The sequence below is a fragment of the Poecilia formosa genome, unplaced genomic scaffold, assembly GCF_000485575.1.
Source record: "Poecilia formosa unplaced genomic scaffold, Poecilia_formosa-5.1.2 Scaffold93, whole genome shotgun sequence".
Lineage (NCBI taxonomy): Eukaryota > Metazoa > Chordata > Actinopteri > Cyprinodontiformes > Poeciliidae > Poecilia > Poecilia formosa.
In genome coordinates this window covers 1,256,962-1,281,708 of record NW_006800032.1, presented here as the reverse complement: position 1 = coordinate 1,281,708, position 24,747 = coordinate 1,256,962, and the positions used below count along the sequence as shown (strand labels likewise).

At 40.5% G+C, this 24,747-nt stretch overlaps 1 protein-coding gene across 13 annotated transcripts in view; it reads right to left on the bottom strand.

Annotated features, from left to right (window-relative positions):
• auts2a (activator of transcription and developmental regulator AUTS2 a) overlaps nt 1–24,747 on the bottom strand; it is a 335,460-nt gene that overhangs the window by 197,351 nt on the left and 113,362 nt on the right. For all 13 annotated transcript variants that reach the window (XM_016674296.1, XM_007557979.2, XM_007557978.2 and 10 more), the window contains one exon: nt 9,707–9,808. In XM_016674296.1, coding sequence (XP_016529782.1) covers nt 9,707–9,808 — 102 coding nt within the window. The remainder of the gene's footprint in view (nt 1–9,706; nt 9,809–24,747) is intronic.

Below are 24,747 nucleotides of genomic sequence, written 5' to 3'. Positions count from 1 at the left end.
ATGTCAGTGTTAAGAAGAAAGCCATTTTTGAAAGACAGCCAGTTGAAGAAAGCCTTTTAGAAGCTGCAAAAGACCAGCTTCCACTCAAAATTTTGTAAGAAGGGTCCAGTCAAAGTCCAGACATAAATACAACTGAGAATCTGATGCCAAACATGAAAACTTCTGCTAGCTGACGCTCTGAATGCAACCTGAGTTTGGGCTGAGAGTTTCAGTCTCTAGCTGTGCCAATCTAGGAGAGATTTGAAATGACTTGCAGCTGTATTTATAATTAAACCAAAATGTGGTTCTACAGGTGACTCTTTCATGGGCAGAGCTGAATAGAAATGTAAGCCACACTTTTCAGAATATATATGAAAACACTTTATTTTTTTCTTAACAATAATGTAATACTTTTTAAAGATTGGCAATCAGTCAGAAAACTGCAATTGGGTAGGCTAACTTTACAAAAAGTCCTACATGAGATGAATCAGAGCACTGATTCATTTAATCTTTCATTTCCTCCAGATAATGTGAAAAACACAAATGATTGTGCCGAGTTTCGTCCCGCATGTTTTAAAAACCCATTAAAATAGCAAAAAAAAAATAAAAAAATAACCCGCATCAAGTAACACATCTGCCGCTCATTTCACCGGGTGGAGACGCATACGCTGAGGCCTCAGACTGTCCCGTGATAATGAGCTAATTATAGGTACAGCATTCCTACTTCCATATCTAAATGCTTGTCTCTAATAAGAAATATTTCAAATTATCGAGAGGCAGAGAGAGAGAGAGAGAAAGACAGATAATTGATGCAAGCAATTACACGTTGGGTGTCGGAACAAATTGGACAGCATATCTGGACATGTAGGGGAACTGTGACCTCATTTACATGAGAGTGTCAGGAAATAATTGGAGAATGTACTGAGGAGGTGGGATGGACACCGACAGTGGCGACATTTTACACGAGCGGTTGGCTTGGACGGTGAGATTCGGATCGCGCGAGGAGCTTATGGGAACACATAACCCTCTTAGGTCAAGGACGCGTAAACTGGTATGGGCCAGAAAATCGAATCATAATGGCGGTATTCATAAAAACGAGTGCGCATTATGACAGTCAGTTTCCAGAAGTTGTAATTTGAGTGTTGGAAAGGGTTTTCACCGCATGCACACAGGATTCCGAGTGGGCCATCGTGTTTTCATCAGAAAGCCAGTAATAACAGAGTTCAGTTTTACAAGCCGTAAGAGAGACTCGAGCTATGTTTGGGCTGTAACCACTTCAAAGAGCCTGGGAGACTGTGTGTGCTTGACTTTTTAACAATATCACTTCCAGATGTTTTATTACAAAACAACATTCAATGGGGGGAAAATATATATCGTCTGAGGGAATCCAGGACACACAAGGTTAGATTTCAGGAAAACTTTAGAGTTCAGTCCGGAACACAAAACCGTCTGGACTTCCTGTATGAAAGTCTTTCTTCTACCTTACAGCGGGACGTTTCACATCACATATGGCTGGAACCGGATGTTGACCTACCTCACTGCTAAATCTCACTAAGCTTCCACTGTTAAAGCTCATTATTTGTATTTGCAAAATTATAGACTAATTAAGAATTTTTACTTTTATCAAATCCCAAAGTTTACATTCACCAAGATTACTACCCATTCACAACGTTTGAGCTTACTGGAGACACACATGTGGAAGTAATGTAAGACAACACCTCAAGCACACTGCTGTCTTTTTTAACACAGAAAATAACTCGATGCCCCCCACAAGTCTGGGTATAATTTCCAGATGCCTTATAGTGTCACGTTCATCTGTTCAAACAATTACAGGAAATATAAAGACTATGGGAACATCACAGTAGGATTCTGTGTCCTACAGAGGAACGGGTTTATGGTGCAAGATGTGTGATTTCACCCCAGATAAGGAAAGAAAAAGTATCTTGTGAATTATTATAATTATTCACAAAGAAAGACGGTCTTACTCCAAAAATAGGAATACATTTCCAACACCATCTCAACTGTGAAGTACGGTGGTGAAAGCGGCGTGCTATGGGGTGTTTTGCTGTAAGTGAGACTATTGTGGTTCACGAAAAATGACATTGTGAAAAAATTTAAACAACATATCTGATGACATCAGCCAGGAAGTTTAAGGATGGATAAGGACCTACAGCAAAACTCAAAATTGGCCACAAAATGGCTAAAGGACAACAAAGTCTGTGCTTTGGAGGCTGCCGATAAGTCCTGATGGCCTGTAAATCTGACACAGTTACATCGGTTCTACTGGGAGGAATGAGTGGAAATTCCAGCAAACTATTGTAAGAAGTTTCTAGAATACATTCCAACCACTCCCTCCAGGATTTTGTAACAACTTTGGTGATTTTTTTTGTAACAAAATTAGTTCGATTTTACAAATTTTGCAAGGATTTCCCAAAAATCTGTCCTCATTAAACCACCTTCAAAATCTACTTAACATGGATGAAAAAAACAAACAAACAAACAAGCAAATTAGACACCAACATATTTATTCTTTCCAGCACTAGCTTGATTTTTGTTACTCGCCATATCAATCATGGGTTATGACTTGATGTCAAGTAAAGCTGAGACAGCAGCAGCGTAGTCGCAGTAAGAAATGCTGCCACCTGCAGGTGAGAGTTGCAGTCGCTTAAACCCAATGTTTTTGATCATCTTTGCAAAAAATATGTAAAAAAACAACAACAAAAAAACAAAACAAAATCAAAAAAAAAACCTCACAACTCTACATTAGTCATAAGTTCTGGGGATCTGTTGATTTTGCATAAACATGGTGTAAAAGGCAATTTTACAAAATTACTCCAAAATTTTAAGGAAGTAAAAACAAAATCTCAGTTTTTTTATCTCGCATTTAGAAAAACAATTTTGTTCACCAACCAACACAAACAGAAAACACTTTTGCCTGATTCATCTTAGTCAAAGAAAAACACTGCGTCTTTTTACGCAGCGTACTCAAACACCTGGTTTTGACTGTGTAAAAACGTGTTTGGAGCAACATTGCCTCCAACATTGCCTCGATATATCAGGCAGAATTTACTCGGGAGCCCAGCTGAAGCAGGCCCTAACAGGAAGCTTTGGCTCAAAATAAAAATGGCCACTGATATACGGGGGTGAATTCATTATAGCTTGCCTCTTGCGCCTCTCATCAGGTTGGATAACACAAACTGGCGGGCTCAGACCCAGCACTGCAGAGCTTCTCTCTATTGCACCCGCCTCTCATCAAGAGCCTTGGGTGGGGAGCGGAGGGAAAAAAAAGAAAAAGAAAAAGAGTAACATGCTGTTTACTTGCAATCCCAGGCCCGTAATTGCCAATTTATTTGATAGGCAGCCGGGTAATGATGGCATTTCACCCCTTACCGCAGAGACTAAACGGGAGTGATTCATCCAGAGCTCCATGCCCTCCCCGATCCAGCAGACTCCCTCTGCTCAGGACTGCCTGAATGCCTGCCACCCCGACTGAAGGGGTGGGGTGACGGGAGTGCGAGGGTGGGGAGTGTGGGGGATTTCTGCCATGTCGGCTTCAAACAAATCCAAAAGGGAACCCTGAGCTGCTAGCAAATACAGCTAAGCCTGCCAATTTAGCTGGGGTCTGGGGTTGAGGCAAACACAGGCGAGCTGATGTGCCATTTGTAGGCCTTAATGAGCTGGCAGGATGGAGAGAGGAGGGGAAGGCGAGAGGAGGGGTCTGCCAGGCACTGACCTCCTCTGGCCCCCGTCTCCCCGCCGCTAGCCACTGCCAGGTCGGCAAACTCACTTCATCTGCTTCGTTGGAGTGCAGTCAGACCGTGAGGAGGAGGGGAGTCCTGCGAGCAAATGCCATTAGCGGACTGTTGGTCTAACGAACAGTGTGGGTCACAGACGGCTCCTGTGTCACATCGCTCCCCGTTACTAACGAGTGACTTTGATGTTTCCTCTTTGTTTTCTGGCTGCATGGGAGCTCCCCTCTGCTGCAGGATTACATGAATGTAACAAATGCAATGTGAGGTTTTTTTTTATTTGAGTAGAATAAGTACATTTCCTTTTCTTTATTTTTCTTGTCTTCTTTTTAAGTGTTTTTTTTTTATCTGATGGCAAAAACTTGTAGTTATTAGTTACGTTTTAAACTAGATTTTTTTAATTCCTCTCTTTTTATACTTGCCATTCTTGCACAGAGAAAAAATTGTGGAGCCCATGACTAATAATTTCTGATACCTGAGTTGTGGATCTCTGCAGCTCCTCCAGTGATGCCACAGGTGGTCCTGCTGCTTCTCCACTCAGATTAAGTGTGCAGCCATGTCCTGTCAGGTTTGATATTGTGTCATACTTATATTTATATTGGGGCACAGACTCCAACGTGCTAATTTCACTTAATTACACAGATTTTAACATCTAGTGCCAATTTAGAGCACGAGTAACTATATTACTTTCAGCTGTTATAAAAATGCTGTTTATATCAAATATTACTTAGAAGAAGTTTGACTTCATAATTAAAGGCATTGAAATTGGATCTTTGTCTCTTGCTCTTTTGGAAACTCCGCCTTCAGGAAGTCATCATAATAGCGCTCTTCCAGTAACAAAGTTTTTACCAGCAGCACACGAAGATGCAGCACATATCATTTCAAAAGGTGTGCTGTTCCACCAAGTGTTTGCTAATTACTGCTGGCTAGTCTGAAGGAGCTGAGTGAGGGAGGGCTGCTCTGTGAGGCAGAAGCTTGGAAGCTGCAGCTCTGAGGAGTAGCTATGCATTAAAGGTGGCGCTAATGCCACTCAGGCGTTTAGCACGGCTGAACAGTTGCCATGGCGGACTAAAAGATTTCACAAAGATGCATGAAAGAATCATGGCAACACTCCAGCATAAAATAGCATCTCAATGCTAAACCTGTTGCAGCGTCCACAGTCTACATTTTCTCGAAGAAGTTCCATGAATCATAGTAGCACATGAAACAATTTGAAGCTAAATGGGTATAATATCAATTTGCATCAATCTGATGGTTGAATAACCATCAGACTGCTGTATTGTTTTTAATATGTATTAAAAACAATACATATATTTGTTGTTATTAAGCTATTTAGTCTATTTAGTCGATCATTTAGCAGAAAATTTTTTTTTATTGAAAATGCTGCTTATTTTGTCGATATTTAGTTTAAGATTAAAATCCAAATAATTGCAGTTAGTTAATTACAGACTTTGCAACTAAAAGATTTTAACTGAGTCCCACCACTAATTTGTGGGATAATTTTTGGATGCTGCATTGGTCTCGCTGTGTTTCTTGGTCTTCTTGATGATGTTTGTTCACTAATAACAAAAGTCTGAGGTCTTCAAACAACAGCTGCGTTCACACTGAGATTGAATCCCACACAGGCTGGTTGCGCTAAAAGAAATGCACGCCGCACTTTCCAGATTTTTTATTTTCATTTTTTAAAGTGAAGAGTTAGGTATAATGTCGTTCCACTTCAAAAGTTTGTGCTGTTTTCTCACGTGAACTAAATTGACGTAAATGTGACAAAATGTAAACAAGTCAAGATTGTGAATCCTTTGGCAAACCACCGTAATACACGAAAGAAATGGAGCGGTTCTTCTGCGCAGCGGGAAGATTTGATCCTTTTTCAGATTTCACCATGTTCTCCTATAAGCCATGGGAACAGAGCACTGCTCGAATGCACCGGCTTGCACCTCTTGTGATGTGTTAAGTGGGTTTTTACAGCGTGGCTGGAGGGGACTTGTTCGAAAAACCTGTAGGGACCGGAGCCGGAGCCTCATACAGTGAGACCGTCTAAAGTGACATGCGGGTCTAAAAGTCTTTCTACATCCCAGGCGGCTTTCAGCAGCTCGTCTGAAGGCTCGGCCATTCTCATGTGGGATGTCTTGACCAGAGGACGAAGAGGAAACCAGGAAGAAACTCCTCCTTTCTCCTGAGTCTCCAGAGTGGAGTAGATGTCGGATTAGGCAAAAGTGATTTAGGAGGGAAAATGTGTGACATGACAAACCATGGTTTCTAGTTGTGCAAAAAAGTACTACTGAAAGGTATTGCATTACTGTATATATATTTAATCTCATTTTAAGTATTTATTTGTCAAGGGTCAGTGAACGTATCTCAACATATACCATGTAAACGTGACCATGTTAGCTAAAGTAAGCTAATTGTTTTTGCTAGTCCCTTGGCAAGCCTGTTCCTTTTAAAATGTGATTTGAAGTGAAGTAATTTATTGAATATTAACATGAAGGTAACCAGAGACTGAGGAAACCAGGACAGGATGAAAACATCAACGTTTAACCAGTTAAAATATATCTGGATATGAGCTAAAGAGCTAGTATCAACTCGGAGCAAATTAAAGCTAAATGCTGCCTCCTGAAAATCTAGTTATCAGTATTTTTAATCACTGTAACCAATCTCTAATCTTTGTAGGAGAACAAATTATGTACTGTATTAAACTACATTAGATCAACATGTTCACAGAGGAAAAACAGTGGTGATAATTCTGGCTGAAGACGTTTTCAGTTACATGGAACCGACAGTAAACGCTTCATCATTCCATATATCAGTCAGGCTCAGATCATTGCAAGCATTCTGCAAAAGCTGTGCTTTACGCTCGACTCGTATTGGAATGCAGCTGCACCGTCGCCACAAAAATCAGCAAGTATCATTTCAATTTCTGTTGTCAACATCAAATTACTTATTTCATTTCATGCCCAGTCAAGCACTGTAAAGCTACACGCAGAATCCGTTTTGCTTCAGTTGTTCGGCCATGTCTTCCTCAAAGACAAGCTCGCCTCCCGACTGGCAGCTTTAATTATGGCCAGATATCTGATCTCTTCGCTGTGTTTTCCACGCAAATCGAGGAGTAGAGACAGAAGGCCAGCTCCCAATGTCCCAGGAGTCCGCTGACCTTAAATCTCGGGATCTGGTGGAGGGACACACAGCTGCTCTACTCTCCTCATTGTTACCCTTCTGCATATTCATAAGGAATTCATGCATGTATATTTGCTTTTGTGCTATGAAGTTGAAATCAGTTATTTATATATCCCTAATGAAAAAGGGGAAAACCTGTTTCCCTCATCTGACATTAAATTTGACTGAACTTTTCTGTTTTCCTGTTCAGTTAGGACTTGATATAATCACATTTTGAAGATGTTGGCTAACGCTGGTGTAAGGGTGTCACTATCCACAGTAAAACCACAGCCTATATAGGCTGAAAGCCCATTCAGTAAGGAAGAAGCCATAACTTCAAAAGCGAAATGGGAAAAAAAAAGAATAAAAAAGCCAGATTACAGTTTGCAAATCCAATTTAATTTGGAGGAAACTAAAAAATATAAGGAAAGAACATCCCAAGAAATCAACCATGAAGTTAAAGCTTGGGTACAAACTAACAATGATCCAAAATACACCAGCAGTGGTTGAGGTCACCGAGGTCAACGTTTTGGGGTGGCCATCGCTTAAGGAGTTTGTGTTTCAGAGAGAGGAATGGGCCAAAAAACTATTGTGAAAAGCTTGTGGAAGGAAACTAAAGTCAGTTTAAAAGATAATTCTACCAAACACTTAAAAAGATTTCAATAGTTGAAAAAACACAATAGAAAAATATCCATCACTCAAGCTTTCACTGCACTAATATCTTGATGGTTTTATTGCACCCTAACCTAGTGGATTTTCCTACAAAATAAAATGGAAAAAAGAGTCAGCTTCTCTAATAAAAACGTACCAAGTGTGGGTAAACTCAATAGAGACAGAAATCTAATATGGTAATCCATGTTTTACTCTGTCTGGATTCAGTGTGCTATTCCTGAAACAGGAAATGCTGCAGCAGAATCTACTGTTAGATTTGTTGTTGAAGCTCCAGCAGCTGGATTTCGCCATGTTTTCAGCGCTCTGCTTATGCAGCATGTTAGCCAGCATCAAAGAGGTCGGAGAGAGTCTGGGATTCAGGCTGTTTTACATGAGAAATATACACAGGAACACATATACATGATGCAAACAAGGAAGAAACATCACCAAGAGTCTTCAGCCTTTTTGTATATCTGAAAGAAATGATGATCTGGCCTCACAAGAACCACAACTAAAAAGTGTTCTGTACATATACATCAAATATTGCGGTCATATCATAACCAGAAATCCCTTTTCCCAGGATAGAAATGTGAAAAACATGATGGCTTTGTTACATAGTTGTACTGTTTCCATAGTTGAGTGATGAAAAAGACACAACTTACCTTCTTTTCTGTGCAACATGGGAGAACGGCAGCAGACATTACAGTTTTATAAAAGTCTAGCAGAATTTGTAACGGCTGTCTTCCTATTACTGTTGGTTATGTGTGTTGTGTTATAGAGTGTGGGAAAAAAATTGGCAAAAAAATACACCAAACCTACATTTTAGTATAAATATGTGTTCCTGTTTTTATAGGAACACGCAGCTTCTGAGCGATTTTAATTTAGACTTTGTTGTAGATAAAGGAAACCTAATGATGTGGCTACGCAGGAATACATTTACGTTGAAAATAACAAAAATCTAGAATAATTTCACATATCTACAAGAAAATAACTGCGGAAATGTTGAAAACTCAACATTTTGAGAAAAAAAGAGGTAATTTTTCCTTATTTAAATGTAATACATTTAAGCTAAGGTATTCAAAGATATCGGAGAGCGAGAGATCTGCAGTGATTCTTCCTGCAGATCATCTCTCTGGAGCCAGAAGATGTTCTGATGCACAAAAAGAGCCCAGAATGTTCCACTTACACTCTGCAACATATCAAGATGCGCACTAGAGAAGGTATGGCTTTTATTTATTTATTTATTTATTTTACTTACGAGTGTTAAAAAAACAAACAAAAAAAAAAACAACACTTGACATACAGTTTCTTTTCCTAATTAATTTAAGAGTTTTAATTTAAGAGAGTTTTTTCCCTTCACAGTGTCATAGAACGTTATAGTTTCAATATTGTAGATGTATGATGAAAATGGAAAATGTAATTTCTTTCTTGAAATTTCACAACTTTTGGACATTTTAGAAAATAGGAGATTTTCTCCTTTTAAATATGTGAAATTAGGGCTGGACAGCTATGGCTGAAAAACTTATCACAATGTAAGTGTTTCATATCAGTCGATTTCAATAATTACTGACATCAACTGTTTAATTTTTTTTAATGCTTGAAATACCGCCAAACTGGTAGAATGACCTGTCCTGTTTTATTCACAGTTTTCTTTTCACGCTGTTGTTTATTTTCGAGCAGCTTTGAGGCGAAACCTGAAACTGCTGCTGTGCAAGTTGCTCAACAGGTTGTTGCTTGGCAACCAGATATTGAGGTTTTTTTTTTTTTTCTGTAGCCACTTCCTGTCTTTAGCGGTCAACATGCTAACAACTTCAGTGAATAAAGTGACAAAGTCGAGGTTAAAAAGAGTAAAAAAATTTGGACGCTTAACAACTTAAGTGTAAAAAATTTATATTATTTTAATTGTGCCTTTCAATGTTTGCTTTTCTCATAGTTTATGTTAAGGCATTGTTAATAATGTCTTTTTCCGCCCTCACCACCAGGCTTTCTGGGGTAAACTCTGCATCACTACCGTTATTGATTTATTGTCCAGTCCTATGTGAAATTCATCTAGAGAAATGAAATCCTCCGTGGCCACATTTATTTTTTCTTTGATCCACATAAAGATCCGTCATACATGCTTACGTACGAGTGAGGTTGTGATTTTCCGGCAGCGTGTCGGCTCAGGTACTCACATCTGTCAGTCTGTCTCTGGAGCTGCTCCTGATGGAAGGCTTGGACTCGCCGCTCGCGCTCTCACTGTCGCTGTCCTTGCCGTTGTTCTGCCCAGGTTTCAGCTACAAAGACAAAACAAAAAAAAACAAAACAAAAAAAAACACACAAGGCAATCAAGGGTTAAAACTGTTAATATTGCATTCTGAATTATCTACATGCACAGCTCTGGCTCAGCAAGACGTCCCACAGAAGTCAGCTCATGAATATGGGAGAACTGGCAGGGTCTGCAGCGCTGTCTCTGTAAATCTGTCATGTTTTCTGAGCCTGTTCAGTCGACGTCGCCGCGCTTGCCAACGATTGACGCCATCTGATCTCTCAGTATGCGACTCTTCTCGGCCCACGGAAGAGGGAACGGGGGACAAAGACCCCTCCGGAACCTTCAAACGGAGCCACTCTCCTTCCCGAGCAGACACCACATGCTGAGGCAGCAGGAGCCCGGCGAGTGCCATCCTCTACGTACGCTGTTCGAGATGCGGCTAAATGATGAGAAGGGAAGGGAAAAGAAAAAAAAAAAAAAAAAAAAAAAAGGGGAAGGACCAGCCAATCTGGCAGCGTCTGCGGCCTCACACAGTCTGAGGAACGACGGCGAACTCTTGGGAGTGCAGGGTTCAACAGGAGGACGTGGGGACTGGACTACAACTGATGTCCATGCTGCTTCTTAAAGACGAGCCAAATTCCTGGCTCTCGTGTTGGCTTTAGTACAAAGCACAGAAAATGCTTGCATTTTGAGACAGTAGTTAAATGTTTTACCACTTATAATGCCTTACAAAACTACAGACTCGGTCAATAAATTAAAACAATATCTGAATTATTTTCAAATACTATTGAAAACAATATTCTTTCAATATTTTTTTTTACATATAATAAAATATGCACTGAAATTACGACGCCGCTTGGTGACGGTTTCACCAAGTGAAACACTTCATATAGATTCCAGATTTTTATTTGTAAAAAGTGTTATGAACTATATTATTTTCCGTCCACTTTACAAACAAGCATCACTCAGTGTTGGTTTATTAGATAAATCCCCGGTTTGTGGCTGCAAATGTAAACGGATATAAATATGAAACATTGGGAATCTAGACTGCAATGCTGCTCACACGGATCAGTAGAACTTCCCTTTCCGTCGTCTGCACAAACCGACCAAAGCTCTAGAGTGTGTGTGTGTTTGGGCGGATGTGTGTTTTCACCTCTCCTTCGCTAGTCTCCTTCCAGGTATCAGCAATAATTTAACATGATGAAAGGGCACAAGGCAAGGGAATACCAAAGGAACCCTTGAGCTGAGCAGATAATTAAAATGAAAATGTTCCCTTTTCTGTAGCCATTAGTGGTGTGAAAGGAATCCCATTCCTTGGGAGAACTGCATGATGGGTAGAGGACTGGTGGATTCACAGGAGTGTCGAATGTGATAAGAGAATCTCAGCACTGGGAATGCCTGGTGGGCCCGTTTTAATGTGTGTGAAAGTTTGAGAAGGCTTGTGATCGTGCGTCCACATGGTGCAAAAAGCTTGGAAGGCACGCTTTAAGACAAAAGAGGCCATGCAGGGAGGGATGTCAAGCATTGTTCTGAGCTTCAGACACACTAAGTAGCTTCAATACAAGACATTCAACCAGAAACGGGTTATCTTTGTACCTGAAAAACTGCTTCACACTTTCCTTTTTACTGATATTGTGGAGGATCAAGTCTTAACGAGCTTTAAGTATGTGTATCCTTAACATGTGATTCTGATGTGAATAGTGCATGAATGTTGGGATCAAGGCTGTGGTATTCTGATCATTCTACTGTCATGAAGGGGAACATTATTACTTTTGTAGTAACATCACCATCTCAACTGTTTTTCTCTATTTCAGGAACAGTTGACTGATGGAAATTGAGATTTTAATCCTCTATTTGAGTGTCCTTAGCTTGTGTATCGTCCAGGGACACAAAGACAGACATGGACAGGACGGAGCGTCAAAGCGGCGACCCACTAATTGCAGGGCAAACTCCTATGACCGGCATTTATTGCTCCAATAAATTATAGTCCACCTGTAGTTTTAACAATGGCAGCAGAAGAAGTGAACGAAGTCGTTCAGTCTATGTCGGCCATGCTTCAAAATACTGAATTAACAGTCATCTTGTTCAGCTCAGCATTTCTCTCTTTGCAGAGGGCGATGGCTGTTCACACTGCAGGCAATTTCTGGCAAGCTTCATAGCGTCAAACTTTCGCTTGACATGCGTCACAGGCAAGCGTTAGCGAATACCTCATCAGAGTCCACGCCTTCAGGAAGCAATCAATAGCGGAGAGTCCAGAACTTCCGTACGAAGCAAAGCGTAGAACAAAGGGCTGTTTTTTTTTTTTGTTTGTTTGTTTGTTTGTTTGTTTTTACCAGGGTAGCATGGTGCGAACTGAGACGAATTTTTGTCACGACTTCACAAATACCACTTATGTGGTGATCCAATTTGCCAGAGAGTTATTTTTCCACGACAAAGTGCCTTATAACGTCAATGAAAGGACAGGCAGACACAAAGTAGTGCGACACGGGTGTAAATGCCATTTTGTCCAAAGCGACAGGAGAAAAGTCTTCGAGGGGAAAACGGGAACAATATCTCAGCCAGCCTGGCCTCTGAACTGATCCGTGAAGAAAGCACGAGGGATGCCGCCTGCGCCCCCAGTCTCAGGCTCCTTCATCAAAACACATTGACCTATAATATTTATTAACCAACCGGTGTCCCTGTTGACAACAATGAGTAGTGCGCGCCAGCACACTCATGCATTTATGAATCTGCACAGACAAAGAAAAGCTGCTACCGACTGTTCCATCAAAAATTCTCTGCCAGGAACTGAACTCATATGTGCTAGGCTTATAAAAGATATAATCAAGTAAGTGTGGGGGTGGAGGGGTGGAGAGGGAAAGGGAGAGATGTAGACATTTGTGTTTTATTAATCAATGTGGAATCAAACTAGGCTCTGCTGCAGAAAAACCACATAATCACACCATCTGTGTCTTGGTTTATCAGTGGGAAAGGAGTCCATGAAATCAGAAATCTCGCATTTATTCAGCTGTATGTAATGTCTGAAGAACATGTCTAATAAAGACATTCCAATAAAGAGCGGCTCATCTTTCGGGGCTATTACATAGCTCAGGACCTGATTACACAGCTATTTGAAAACGTATCCCCCAGCTTGTTCCCTTTAATTTCCCCCTGAGCTCCTTTAAATTACTTCAGAGAATTGTGTGTGTGTGTGTGTGTGTGTGTGTGTGTGTGTGTGTTTCCCACCCACCCCCTACCCCCTCACCCTCATCTGCTCTCTCTCTCTCTCTCTCTCTCTTTTTTTTTACTTCATCTGATGGATTCATTTCTTTTTACGGTGTGATTAATGGATGTCTTAAGCAAATGGAGGGAATGGTGCTGGTCAGTACGATCAAACGGGGGAAGCTGAAATTTAATGACCTGCTGCCTGGTGATAAATCTAAATGAGAAACCACCATGTGGGGCCTTGGGGGGCCGTCTCTGTGACCTGATCCGGGATCATTTGATCACTCCCACTTGAAACAGCATGGAAGGCATACTTTTTACGGCCTTTTAAACTTAGTTTCAGTTTTAAACCTTCTGTAATGAACACCAGTGCACTTCACCGAGGTAAATTACGGTGGAGAGACGAGACGTGTGTGTAGGGACGCTGTGCACAAGAAGTAATGCAAAGGAAATCAAGTAGCAGGTTATTGCATTTAAAGGGAAACTGTGTATTCTTAATATTATATGAAATTAGAAATAATACAGTTGAAAATAATAGATTCATTTTCTACTAATAAACAATAATGCGTTTAATTTACTATTAAGGACATGGTAAACTTCCACTAACAAAGTTGAATTTGCTTCACTCAACGCTGCTGCTTTGTTGACTTCGGTATATTTGAAGTAGATGCACTGAATAGGCCAAAAAATGATAACGGAAATCATTCTGGTAATAAATACTTTCTTGAAGATTCAAGTAGCTGATTTGTAATCATTGGATTTGTCAAGGTTAGACCTACAAATTATGACTCTACTTTTCTCCAGTTTCTAATTATGTGCTGCAGTATAATATAAGAAGAAATAAAGAAAGAAATAAAAATACTTTTTGCCTGAGTTCACATTTTTCACAGCGTTCCAAGTTTTAAAACTGTCTGAATTTAACAACCTTCTTACTATCTGCTAAAAGTATTTTATGGCCTAAATGAACATGCCTCAACATATTGACCTTTATAATTTAAAACACCTCACTGATGCTGAAAAGAGCTAATAATGTCATTTATACTCAGTCACAGTACCCACTTTGGTCAGAGCTGAAAACGAACCAATTTGTCAGTGCAATTTTACTTTAAAGATGCAACCTGTGAGGTTGTAGTCATGACTACAACCTCACAGGTTGTGACTACAAGCCCATAATCCCTTGTAGTTTTGTCAGTCGGGTATCTAGTTATCATACTTAGATCGGGTTAGCAACACTTAAATAAAATGAATAAATAAATAAAACAACCCATGTGTAACTGCAGAAAAAAACAATTAGAGCACAATCACAATGTTCAGTTGTTATAAAAAGGCTGTATATGAAATATGACTTAAAAGAATTCATAATTTAATGCTTTGAAATTGGTCCTCAGTCTCTTTAAAAACTCCTGCTCTTTCTAAAACTTTCAGGAAGTCACTCCTTTATCAACCCTTTAGCAACATTTTTATGAGCGTTGCACTGCATGTTAGCTCATATAATGAGCTCAGCAGATCCCCAGTTCCACCAGGTGTTTGCTAATGGCTGCCGGCTAGTCTGAAGGAGCTGAGTGAGAAAGCCACAGGGGGAGGGCTGCACTGTAAGGGCGGAAGCTCTGAAGCTTGGAAACTGCTCCTAGTCGGAGCTGCGCCTTGAAAACAGCGGTAGGTCCACCCAGGCGTTTTGCACAGCTAAATGGTTGCCGTGAGAGACTACAGTGTTTCCCAAACATGCATGAAATAATCAATTCAGGAATGTTTTTGATGATGGAATGATAATATAACAAGCTGTAAAAACCAAAAAAAAAAAAAAAAAAGTCAATTTTACATAACACTACACTTTTAAGTCATTTAAGTTAAGATAAGTTTTTAGATATTAAAGCCCACGAAGGATCCCCAAAAGCAATTTTTTTCAGGACTGCTGAGGTACAACAAGTACAAAACATACAAAACAAACAAACAAAAAAAAAAAATCACATTTAAGGTACTAAAACGTAACATCAAATCCACTATACTGCTATATAATAGTTTTCCTGCGACATATCAGAGGACGGACAGTTCCTCTCCTACGCACTGCTGTAGATTCACCCATGCACTCTTTTATTCACTCAGCCTATACAAACAAAAGCTGACAGCTCCTTCCTTGCCCATCAGCAGGACTTTTCTATCAGAATAAAATGTGCTACTATATGTACACACAGCACGAAAGCAATACTACTATGGCTACATGTAAAATCCTATCAGTACTTGATCCAGGCATGCAAGCATTACCAACACGTGTATTTTTTATGACCTCACATGTAAAAAACACACATCCATAGTAGGGCTGGACAATAAATCAATAATGTATATCACGATACACACATGATCAATATCAATACATAATACATCTGACAGAATATTTAATATTTAATAGAATACTCACTGAACTCTGATATATAACTGCACAGCATTCTGGGAGATGTAGGCAGAGCAAAGGCATTCGCTACTCAACCTCTCACAGCCAGCTAAGCAAGGTGGGTGGCATCAACTAACTCACTCACTCACTGGTTACCTAGCAACAACCTGTTGAGTAACTTGCGCAGCAGCAGTTTCAGGTTTTGCCACCGTACGTCATCGCTGCTTAAAAATAAATAATGGCGCAGCGTGAAACTGTGGATAAAACAGGAAATGTCACACCATCAGCTTAGCAGTATTTCAGGCATTTATAAAAACATCAAAAAAATTCAATAATTATCAATATCAATAATTATCGCTAAACTGATGTGAAACGCTTAAATGTCGTGCTACGTTTTTCAGCCGTACTGTTGCAATGCGAGCAAAACAAAAGTGAAAAAAGGCAATAACGTTTGTCCCAAATGATCACAGTTGTACGTTCTGAGACAAAAGGCAAGATGAAATATCTAATTTAGCAGCGTTACCTTGAGAGGTGCTGTAAAACAGCTATTACAACATATTCCTGAGCATGTGGAGTCAATTATTTTCTCACTTACTGAAAAGTGCTCACCATTGCCATAGTGGAATTTTACAAGTGTATTGACCTATTCTCAAGGGCTGCACTACAGCCCCAATGCAATCAAGCACAAAAGTAGGCCTGCTAACATTTTGAACCACAAAGGCCTTTTTAAATGGAGTCGTACACAACCAATCTACAGCGGATACCCCGCCCTACCCCTCCTCCGCCTTCATCCCACAGAGGAAAAAAAAAAAGAAATAAAGGGGGAGAGAACTGGCCTCAGTTTTCTACTCGCCTCAGTGGGATTCTGCTGCCATCAGCTCCTGGTTTCCCTTAGTTACGCGCAACAGCAGCTCCGGAGCTCGGCGGTAATAAAACCTGGAACAATTTAACGGCTTTTATTGTTCTTCTGCGGCTTTCACAACAGCTAACCTGTCCTCACAGGATCTGGCAGGAAGAATCCCCACTAGGGCAGCAATGAAAGAGGATCTCATTTACCTAAAAGCGCTTATAAATTTTTAATTTGCTCTAACAAGTAAATTAACAAGTCCCTCATTTGGGAAGTTTTATGGCTGCTTGCCACTAAGGGAGAACCATGAAAGTTTTATAGATAATCCACTGCTGAAGCTCTGTTGCTGCTAATAAATTGTGTGTTTCCAGCAGAACTGTCAGATCCCCTCAGCTTCTACCGCACCACACCATGAATATTTCCCCTCACGCCGTCTTCAGAGGTCCTGCACACCAGCAAAGGAGAGCTTAATGAGCGAACGGTTAGAAACGAACTTAAAGAATTTCCTTCGACTTTCTGCAGATGTTCCCCCTCGGCCCGAGGACAGAGCAATGCGAAACATTAGGACCGCATTAAGCTTTGCTAATTATGTCCCTGCCAGCCTCCACATCACATCAGCCTCACAGTGAGCCCCATCCACCAACGCCACCTTAGGCTGGTTGACAACAGCAGTTGGAAACTGCTGGGCCTGTTTATCTCACAGCCGGCCTTATCTGACAAGACTAATGTGAAAATGGGGGCCGCGGGACAGTCAGGGCCTGGACGGGGGTTGACATCGGGCCCTCTGTCATCTTTCTGACAGTGGCTGCGTGGGTGAGCCTAACAGCATGGCCCAATGGTGACCCTGCACTTTGCCTCCCTCTGCTCACCCCCAAGGCCCAGCTGCTTTAACTTCCACAGACAGGCGCCCCGCCTGACGCTCTTGTCACCCATAACCCTTTCTGCCACCCTCGCTCACAGCCTGTCAGTGAGCATCAGTGCTTGGCTCGCACTGTTACAGATTTGTTTGCTGTTCCCTTAGTGTGGCAAAGAGGTCACAGAGCTCCGACTGTGATTATAACCTCAATTTGGCTTGTTTCGTCTCTGTACTTGAACCATGGATGTCACGTGGGCTGCTATTAGAGTCAAAAAGTCAATTTAAAAGACTTAGGACCTGCTCTTAGTCTGGGGTATTGGTACTAGCCCTAGGAGTGGGCGATATGGACATTTTATTGATTCTTTCTTTGATGAAATTGATTAAAAGAAAAACTATTTATAACTAATTTAACTCTACACACGTGAGAAAGCGAACCTCCATTTTGTTTAATTCTGCAGCATCCATATGCGACGTGCTGCGTCGAGCTAGCCTTTGCTAAAACATTTTACGAGTGATGACTTGCTAACATGCACCCACTCCAACCCTTCTCGAGCCCTCTCTCTCTCTCGAGGGCTGTGCTGGAATTTGGAGCCAAAGATATGGACCCACAGCTGTAGGGCGAGAGCATCCTGGGAAGCAGGAGGCGTTGGGGAAATGGAGGCTCATGAGGGTGGGGAGTGGGAGGGGGAAGAAAGGGAGAGGGGGGTAAACGCGGTTGAGAGCACTGTCTTTATCTCATCAGTCATACTAAGGACTCCATTTCCTCCAACCCCGGGCTGGAGGCTACTAAAGCTTGCGGCTGCATTTATACATCCCCATAAATCTCTGATCTATGACGACATTACAGACAAATCAATATGCTTTTAACATCCATCCTGCGCCCCGCATCGCAATCACCCTCCTCACAAATGGTCATATAATGTAGTAGTGGAGTGGATTGAGTTATGGGGACAATTCCCTGATTTAATAATGAACTGAGCAGGTGGAGAGGAAAAAAAATGTGCGGTGGTGGGATGGGGGGGGAGAATATAAGAGCAGTGGGGGACTTCTACTCTCTCAGATCATATCCGAACAACTTGTTATAGTAGCCCAGCGTGGCAGTAAAATAACCTTGCAGCCCACTTTACATGCCTCTAATTCCCCGGGTGACGTTTCCCCAACGTTCCCGGTGCGGGCCAGGAAAAAATTAGACCAACCGGATATTGTTACATGACGTCTTCCCAGAAGGGCGCCGAAAACTGAGAGTGATCACACTTACGGCTGCCCCGCCTGAGCGCTTGTCAACTCATAACCGCGCAGAGAAAATATGCATCCTATTAATTATATGAATCCCCCGCTCTTCCCATACATGCTTCGGTGTAGTTCCTTCCATATTGGCTTTTAAACTCCGAGCCAACTGAAGAGGCCCGACGGCGTGCCAAAATCACAGTTCCCAACGCCGACCGGACTGCCTCGATAAAGAGCGGTATGGAAAAAAGGCGTCAGAGAAAAAAAGCTCCTCTCCTATCGGCTTGCAGGGGCTATCATTTCTCTTTTTTATTGCCATTTATTTTCCTCCAGGAATTCACTGCCAGTATATTGGCAGGCCTTCCAGGAGATGGAGGCAATGAAATTTAGCGCGGACACTTAACACTGGGTCAAGCTGTGTGTGAGGCTCATGTGGTAATATGATAGACAAGTGCTTCCAGTTTAGGGAAAGAGGGCTCTATTTGTGTTACAGGAATAGCGGTAATGTGCTCTCCCTGACACTCTTTGCAGAGCAAAAACATAAACTGGGGAGGGTTCATTGGAAAGGGAAGATGGGAACTCCTGCAAAATGGCGAATCCTGTACCTTGGTTGGTGATGTGGCAGGGAGAAAAAAAAAAAAAAAAGATCGGAGATTGGTTGACGGGGACGTTCAAACCACTTTTTCTCTCCGTCACAGCAGTGTGAGCTCAAGGGGAAATAAAAATTGATGGAAATGTGGCACAGATAAGTCTGCAGGGGGAATATTAGAGAGGCCATATTTTGCGTTTCTCTGAGTCCTGACTGCAGGGACATACTTCAGACTCCGTCGCGGCTGTCTGTTCGGCTGTCATGACGACACGGTCAAAAAAACTGGAGATTGAAGCAGATGAAAGCAATCGATGTTCAGCATTTCTGCAATCAAAACCACATCATCTCAGGCAAGTAAAATGTCCTTTTAAAAAATACATTAGCTCAAATATGCTGCTCTTAATTTTACTTTTATTATTACTTCACATAAATTGAATATATATAATGCAAAGCGAAGGCAGTGGATGCCCAGTATCCACTCGCAAAGAGCTAAGCTCTTCAAACATTTTAAATCCCCACAAAAATGCTTCTATTTGAATAGTTGAAACACTAAATATACTTTAAAGGGGCAGTATTATGTGTTTCCCAGCCACATTGTATCATTTTATAGCATCATCAAGTAGCCATTGTACCTTCAGTTGTTATAAAAATGCTAAATATGTCAAATATGACTTTAAAGAAATTTGACTTTGTAATTTAACATCTTGAATTTGGGCCTCTGTCTCCTGCTCTTTCTGAAACTCTGCCTTCATCAGGAAGTCATCACTCCTCTATTAACCCTTTACAATGTTTTTACCAGCACTGCACCAGTAGCTTCTTAGAAGAAGTAGCATAGCTCAGCAGATGCGCAGTTCCACCAAGTGTTTGCTAATTTCTGCTGGCTAGTCTACAGGAACTGAGTGCGGGAGTCACTGAGCGAGGGTTGCTCTGTGAAGCAGATGCTCGGATGCTTGGAAACTGCAGCTCCGAGGAGGATTTTTTGTCCTCAAAGGCAGCGACAGGTCCAGGCGTTTTTCACAGCTGAATGCATGAAAGAATCAAGGCGACACTCCAAGTATGTTTTTGATGACGGCATAACATTATAGCATGATGTAAAGCTCAAAAAAGTCAATATTACATAATACTTCCCCTTTAATATGCATTAAAATGCACAATAGAAACTATCTTAGCACTACTGGAGAAGCTAACATTGACAGTTTTCCTTAAACCACTCCGGTTAGTAGACTACAAGTAAGTTAAGTCACTTCAATGACTAATGCCGATACCACACACTTACATGGGATGTGAATTTATTGAGCTAAATGCTAACAGAGCGTGTGTAACTCACTGATGCTCAACGGGCTTCAGCCACTCACAACGGAAGCTTTCTGTGATTTAATAAAAACGAATTTACTATTTTGAATTATATATTATCCACAGCTGTTCTAGTATTATTTTTCTTACAGATTTCAAGATTTTTAATCGAATTTCACAAGATCTTCCGGGCTATTAGCGGGAGAAACCATAGACATCATATACGTAGACCCCTCCTGGAGCGCTGAGTCCATGAGACGTAAAAGCGTCCGCCATCTTGTATGTGATCGGAGCGATCACATACAAGATGCTCCTTAAGTCCTGTGCTGTGTGGACTTGTTTCAACCGTTTGACGAAACAAACTGGATTAATTGGCATTACCTTTCACAGGTAAGGATGAAAGATCAGAATTACTTGACTTTGCAGCCAGAAATTCACTTCTAAACAACCGGAAAATATTTCCTATGTAGCTAAATTGGCCCGAAATAACCGCTGATTGTTAGCATAGCAGCTAACGTTTTCGTACTGTTTTCTAATGAGAGAGAGAGAGGTGATGAGAAACCGCTGTTAGAGGAGAAGTTAATTAAAAACCAGAGGATTTAGTGAGGAAAGATCAGTCAGGATCAGAGCTGGAGCTGCTGTTCTTCAGTCTGTTTCCAGCTCAGCTTCACCATGTCGGTATTTAGCTATAAAGATGCTACGAGTCAGAGCCCAACATGCTGAAAATGTCTTTTTCTGAATGTGAAAGAAACATATACAAAACATATATTGTATGTATTTTCTATTATACTTTTGGATAATTTCTCTTTTATCCTTGGCTTTAGCCTGTGAGCAGGACGTCTCAGAAGTCATTAAGTTCTCCCAGTGTGACCAGCAGACTGAAGCCCTGCCTGTGACCAGTGTTCCCAGTATAATAAATAAATGTTTTATTCTTTCACTTTTTGTGCATTTTTAAATATCTCAATCTGAAGTATTAATGTATTAATGTAGCTTATGTAATGAAATAAAAATAATTTACTCTGTTAGAATTATTTTCAATCTTTGCTGTCAATAGCAGAGTTGACATACTGTAATAAATATTTATTATCTGGAAAAAAGAAAAATATGTAGTTTAATGTTTGGCAATGACTGATTTATGAATCAAAAGTCATCTCTCAATAATATATAAAAAATAAATACAAGAAAAATAATTTGTTTCTTGTCTTGAAACGTTAAATGTACATTAAATTATGGAATTATGTAAATATGTTCTTTAATTAAACACTGTAAAAGTGTATCTGTTCATCAATGTCATTATAAAAATGATCAGAATAATCTCTATCAAATAAAACATTGTGCTTTTTATTCAGAAATGCCCCAAAACAATTAAATAATCACATCAAAAGTTAAAAATGCTCTCTTTAGTAATTTCTTTGATAGCCAAAAATATTAATGTGTGTGAGAAAATGTGTCAATGACAGGAATTAATTTAAAATACTTTGTAGAACGGCACTTTGTGAAGTTCGGTCCATTTACCTGTATTACCTAACTGGCACATATTCCACATTCAATATGGCGGATGGACGCCGTTACGTATCGCAGCAACCAGCCGACCCGCCCCATGAGGCGTCTACGTATTTATGTCTATGGGAGAAACCATCAGCTCTGAGCTCTCATGTCTGATGCAATCTGGGCAAAGGGGCGGGACAATCAACCTAATTGGCTGATGTGAATTCAGACTGCGTCAGCTATTGGTTGTTTAAGCCATCACTAAAAACGATCACCAAAGGCGTATTGCACATATTTTAAAGTTTTTAGCACTTTTTACATATATTCATAAACATATTTATGAACTTATTTTTAACTTTATTACTTTTTAAATCTTATTGTAGAGTAAGACATGTAATCTATTCATTTATACTTTTTAATCTTGTTGTAGAATAAGATATTAAATCAATATTCATTCTTGCTTGTGTTTTTAACACAGGGTTACACTCTCCTTCAACTTATTGGCCAAGACAGACTAATACAAATAGGAGGTTCATTCAATATAGCTCCACAGAGTAACACAGATGTCAGTTCCCTGAAAAACACACAATTGTTAACATGGAGATACAGCAATATCAAAGTAACACCATAGCAACTTTAAACCATCATTGAAAAATGCTTTGACCTTTGACTACTTTTCAAAAAACTCAGGCTGCTGACATGACATCTTCCTGCTACAGGTAAGCAAACTATTACTAAACCTTTTAGAACCGTACTTCAGAGAAGTCAAGCCAAACCTTTAAAGGATCTGCTGCACACGTGTTAGTGTCAGATACCACAGCATACTTTCAGGGGTCAACTGGAGTCCATGCTGTAACAGGGGACGTAAAACTCTATTAGGCAGGTGGTCATAATGTTACATTTAATCAGTGGAGATTGTTCCAGGATTTAAAAATAAACTGAAACTAAAAAAAATAAATAAAAAAAACCCAAGAGTGTCGGGGATAAGGCAGGTGTTTCCATTTACCGTTGCCAATCGTTGGTGTTGTATGTTGGGATAAGGCAACTAGCGCCTAACTTTAACAGCATTCAGCTCCATCTGTGCTGCAACTTGGGGATTAGAAGTGGCAGTAAAATCCGACGGCGAGATATAGAGTTTTTATTTGGCAGATCCAAGGTGTCTGCCTAAAGCCAGCACCGTTATCACCCGCGTCGGCTTCTATTGCTGCTGTAAAGGTCCTCATTTACCCGCCTTCCTAAAATGCATGTGTATCGTTATCAAGTCATAAAACAAGACAGTGCAGCGGCCCCGCTATATTAATAGCAGCGGTTTGTTCAGCTTGCAAAGAGTCTGCCAAACATCTGCTCTGAAGGCTTCAACAGATTGATAATGGGAGTCAAAAAAAAAAAACAAAAAAAAAAACAAACAAACAAAAAAAAACTGCCAAGGGCAACCAGAATAAAGCCAAACAACATAACCAGAGATGCAGACATTAGGATTTTAGAGACCGGAAATTCCCCTGCTGCAATATAACAGCACGGCCGATGAAAACGCATAGCAACAGCACAACACCATCCATTAACATTAGTGGAACAGTTTTTCATTTATTATCTAATATTACAGACGTCTCGGTGGCTGTGGCCATTAAAAAACACCACTGCCTGGACTTGAGTTTGTTCCTACGACACAACGAGGTAAGTTTTAAGCAATTAAAATTTGCCAACTTTTGTTTCCTTTCCAGCTGCCAAACAAAGCAGAAAATCTGGCCAGACTTTATAAACGCGGTGGATTGGACAGCGAGACCTGACCAAAGAATTATACGCATCAATGTCTCCTTATCAGTATGTCTGGGGGGGGGTTGATAAAAAAAAAAAAAAAGTCAGGAAGAATTGAACATCTGCTTAATGTGCAGCCCGTGTTATTCTGGAACAAGAATGTAATCCATAAAGTTAACTTTGCACAAAATTCCTTAACAACCGTTTATTGTTAAGACGTGAAGGATGCATTTCCAAAGTCTTTTTGTCATTTGGATCACTTTAGATTTAAGCTGCATCTTAACCAGATTAGTTTGCTTTAATCTGGTTCGTTGGGGAAGGTGTGAACGCGTAATTAAACTCTGATGTGGACCAAAAAAGTGAGCTCTGGTCCGCCTCAAAACCTTAGCCTCAGTTCGGTGCAATTCGAATGAATATGTGAATATAAGCAGACCGCTGCAACAGCAGGGCATTCTGGGTAAATACAACTAAATCAAACAGGCGAGTCTAGTGGTAGCGGGAGAAATGGCTCGTGGTCTTTTGCCAGTGATAAAAGAGAGATCTTATAACTGCTAAGTTTTTGTGCCTCTCCATTTTTTGTTGAAGAAGGCAGTTGTACTGCTCAGTGTCTTCTTCAGAGGTTTTCATGCCGTTTCCTTCAGTGGTTCTTGGTGTGGCGCCACCACAGGCGAGGCGGGGACAGGTTTGGTTCATTTGCCACAGTGCAGTGTAAGAGTTACACTTTTGGTATCCAATTAAAGAGAGTCTACGAGACTATCAAGTGTGAAAACACCCTTAGCATGATGCAGTGCAATCAATGTACGGCTAGTCAAAGCTGGATTAGATTGCTCAACATTATCTTTAAAATTCCTTTCCTTATTTGGGAAAACAATATAATGGGAATTATTGGCTCCCCAGACCCTAAAAGCTAAAATATTGTCTTGTTCTGGTAAACTCAATATGGCTTGTATTGCCTTGTCTCTCCCCTGACGACTGATTACGCTTCTATTCATCACAATCATGCTTTTATTGTTCTCCATCAGCTTCTGAACCTTGAAGCTTGACCTGCTGATGCACATCAGCACTGCACATTCGTTAAAAACTGGTTTGACATTTTCTGCTCATTACAAAGAATTCACAATTCCATGCGACAAAATTAAGAGAACGCAGACTCTAAACGGACTGTCAAGACGAAACACAACTGTTTCTCTTTGATTTTGTTACAATTCTAAACGTACAACAAAAGTCGTACTGAAAAAAAAAAAAAAGAAGTTTTTTTTTTTATGTTATGATTTTGTCCCCCAGAGCAGTGATGATAACTAACCACCACACAAGAC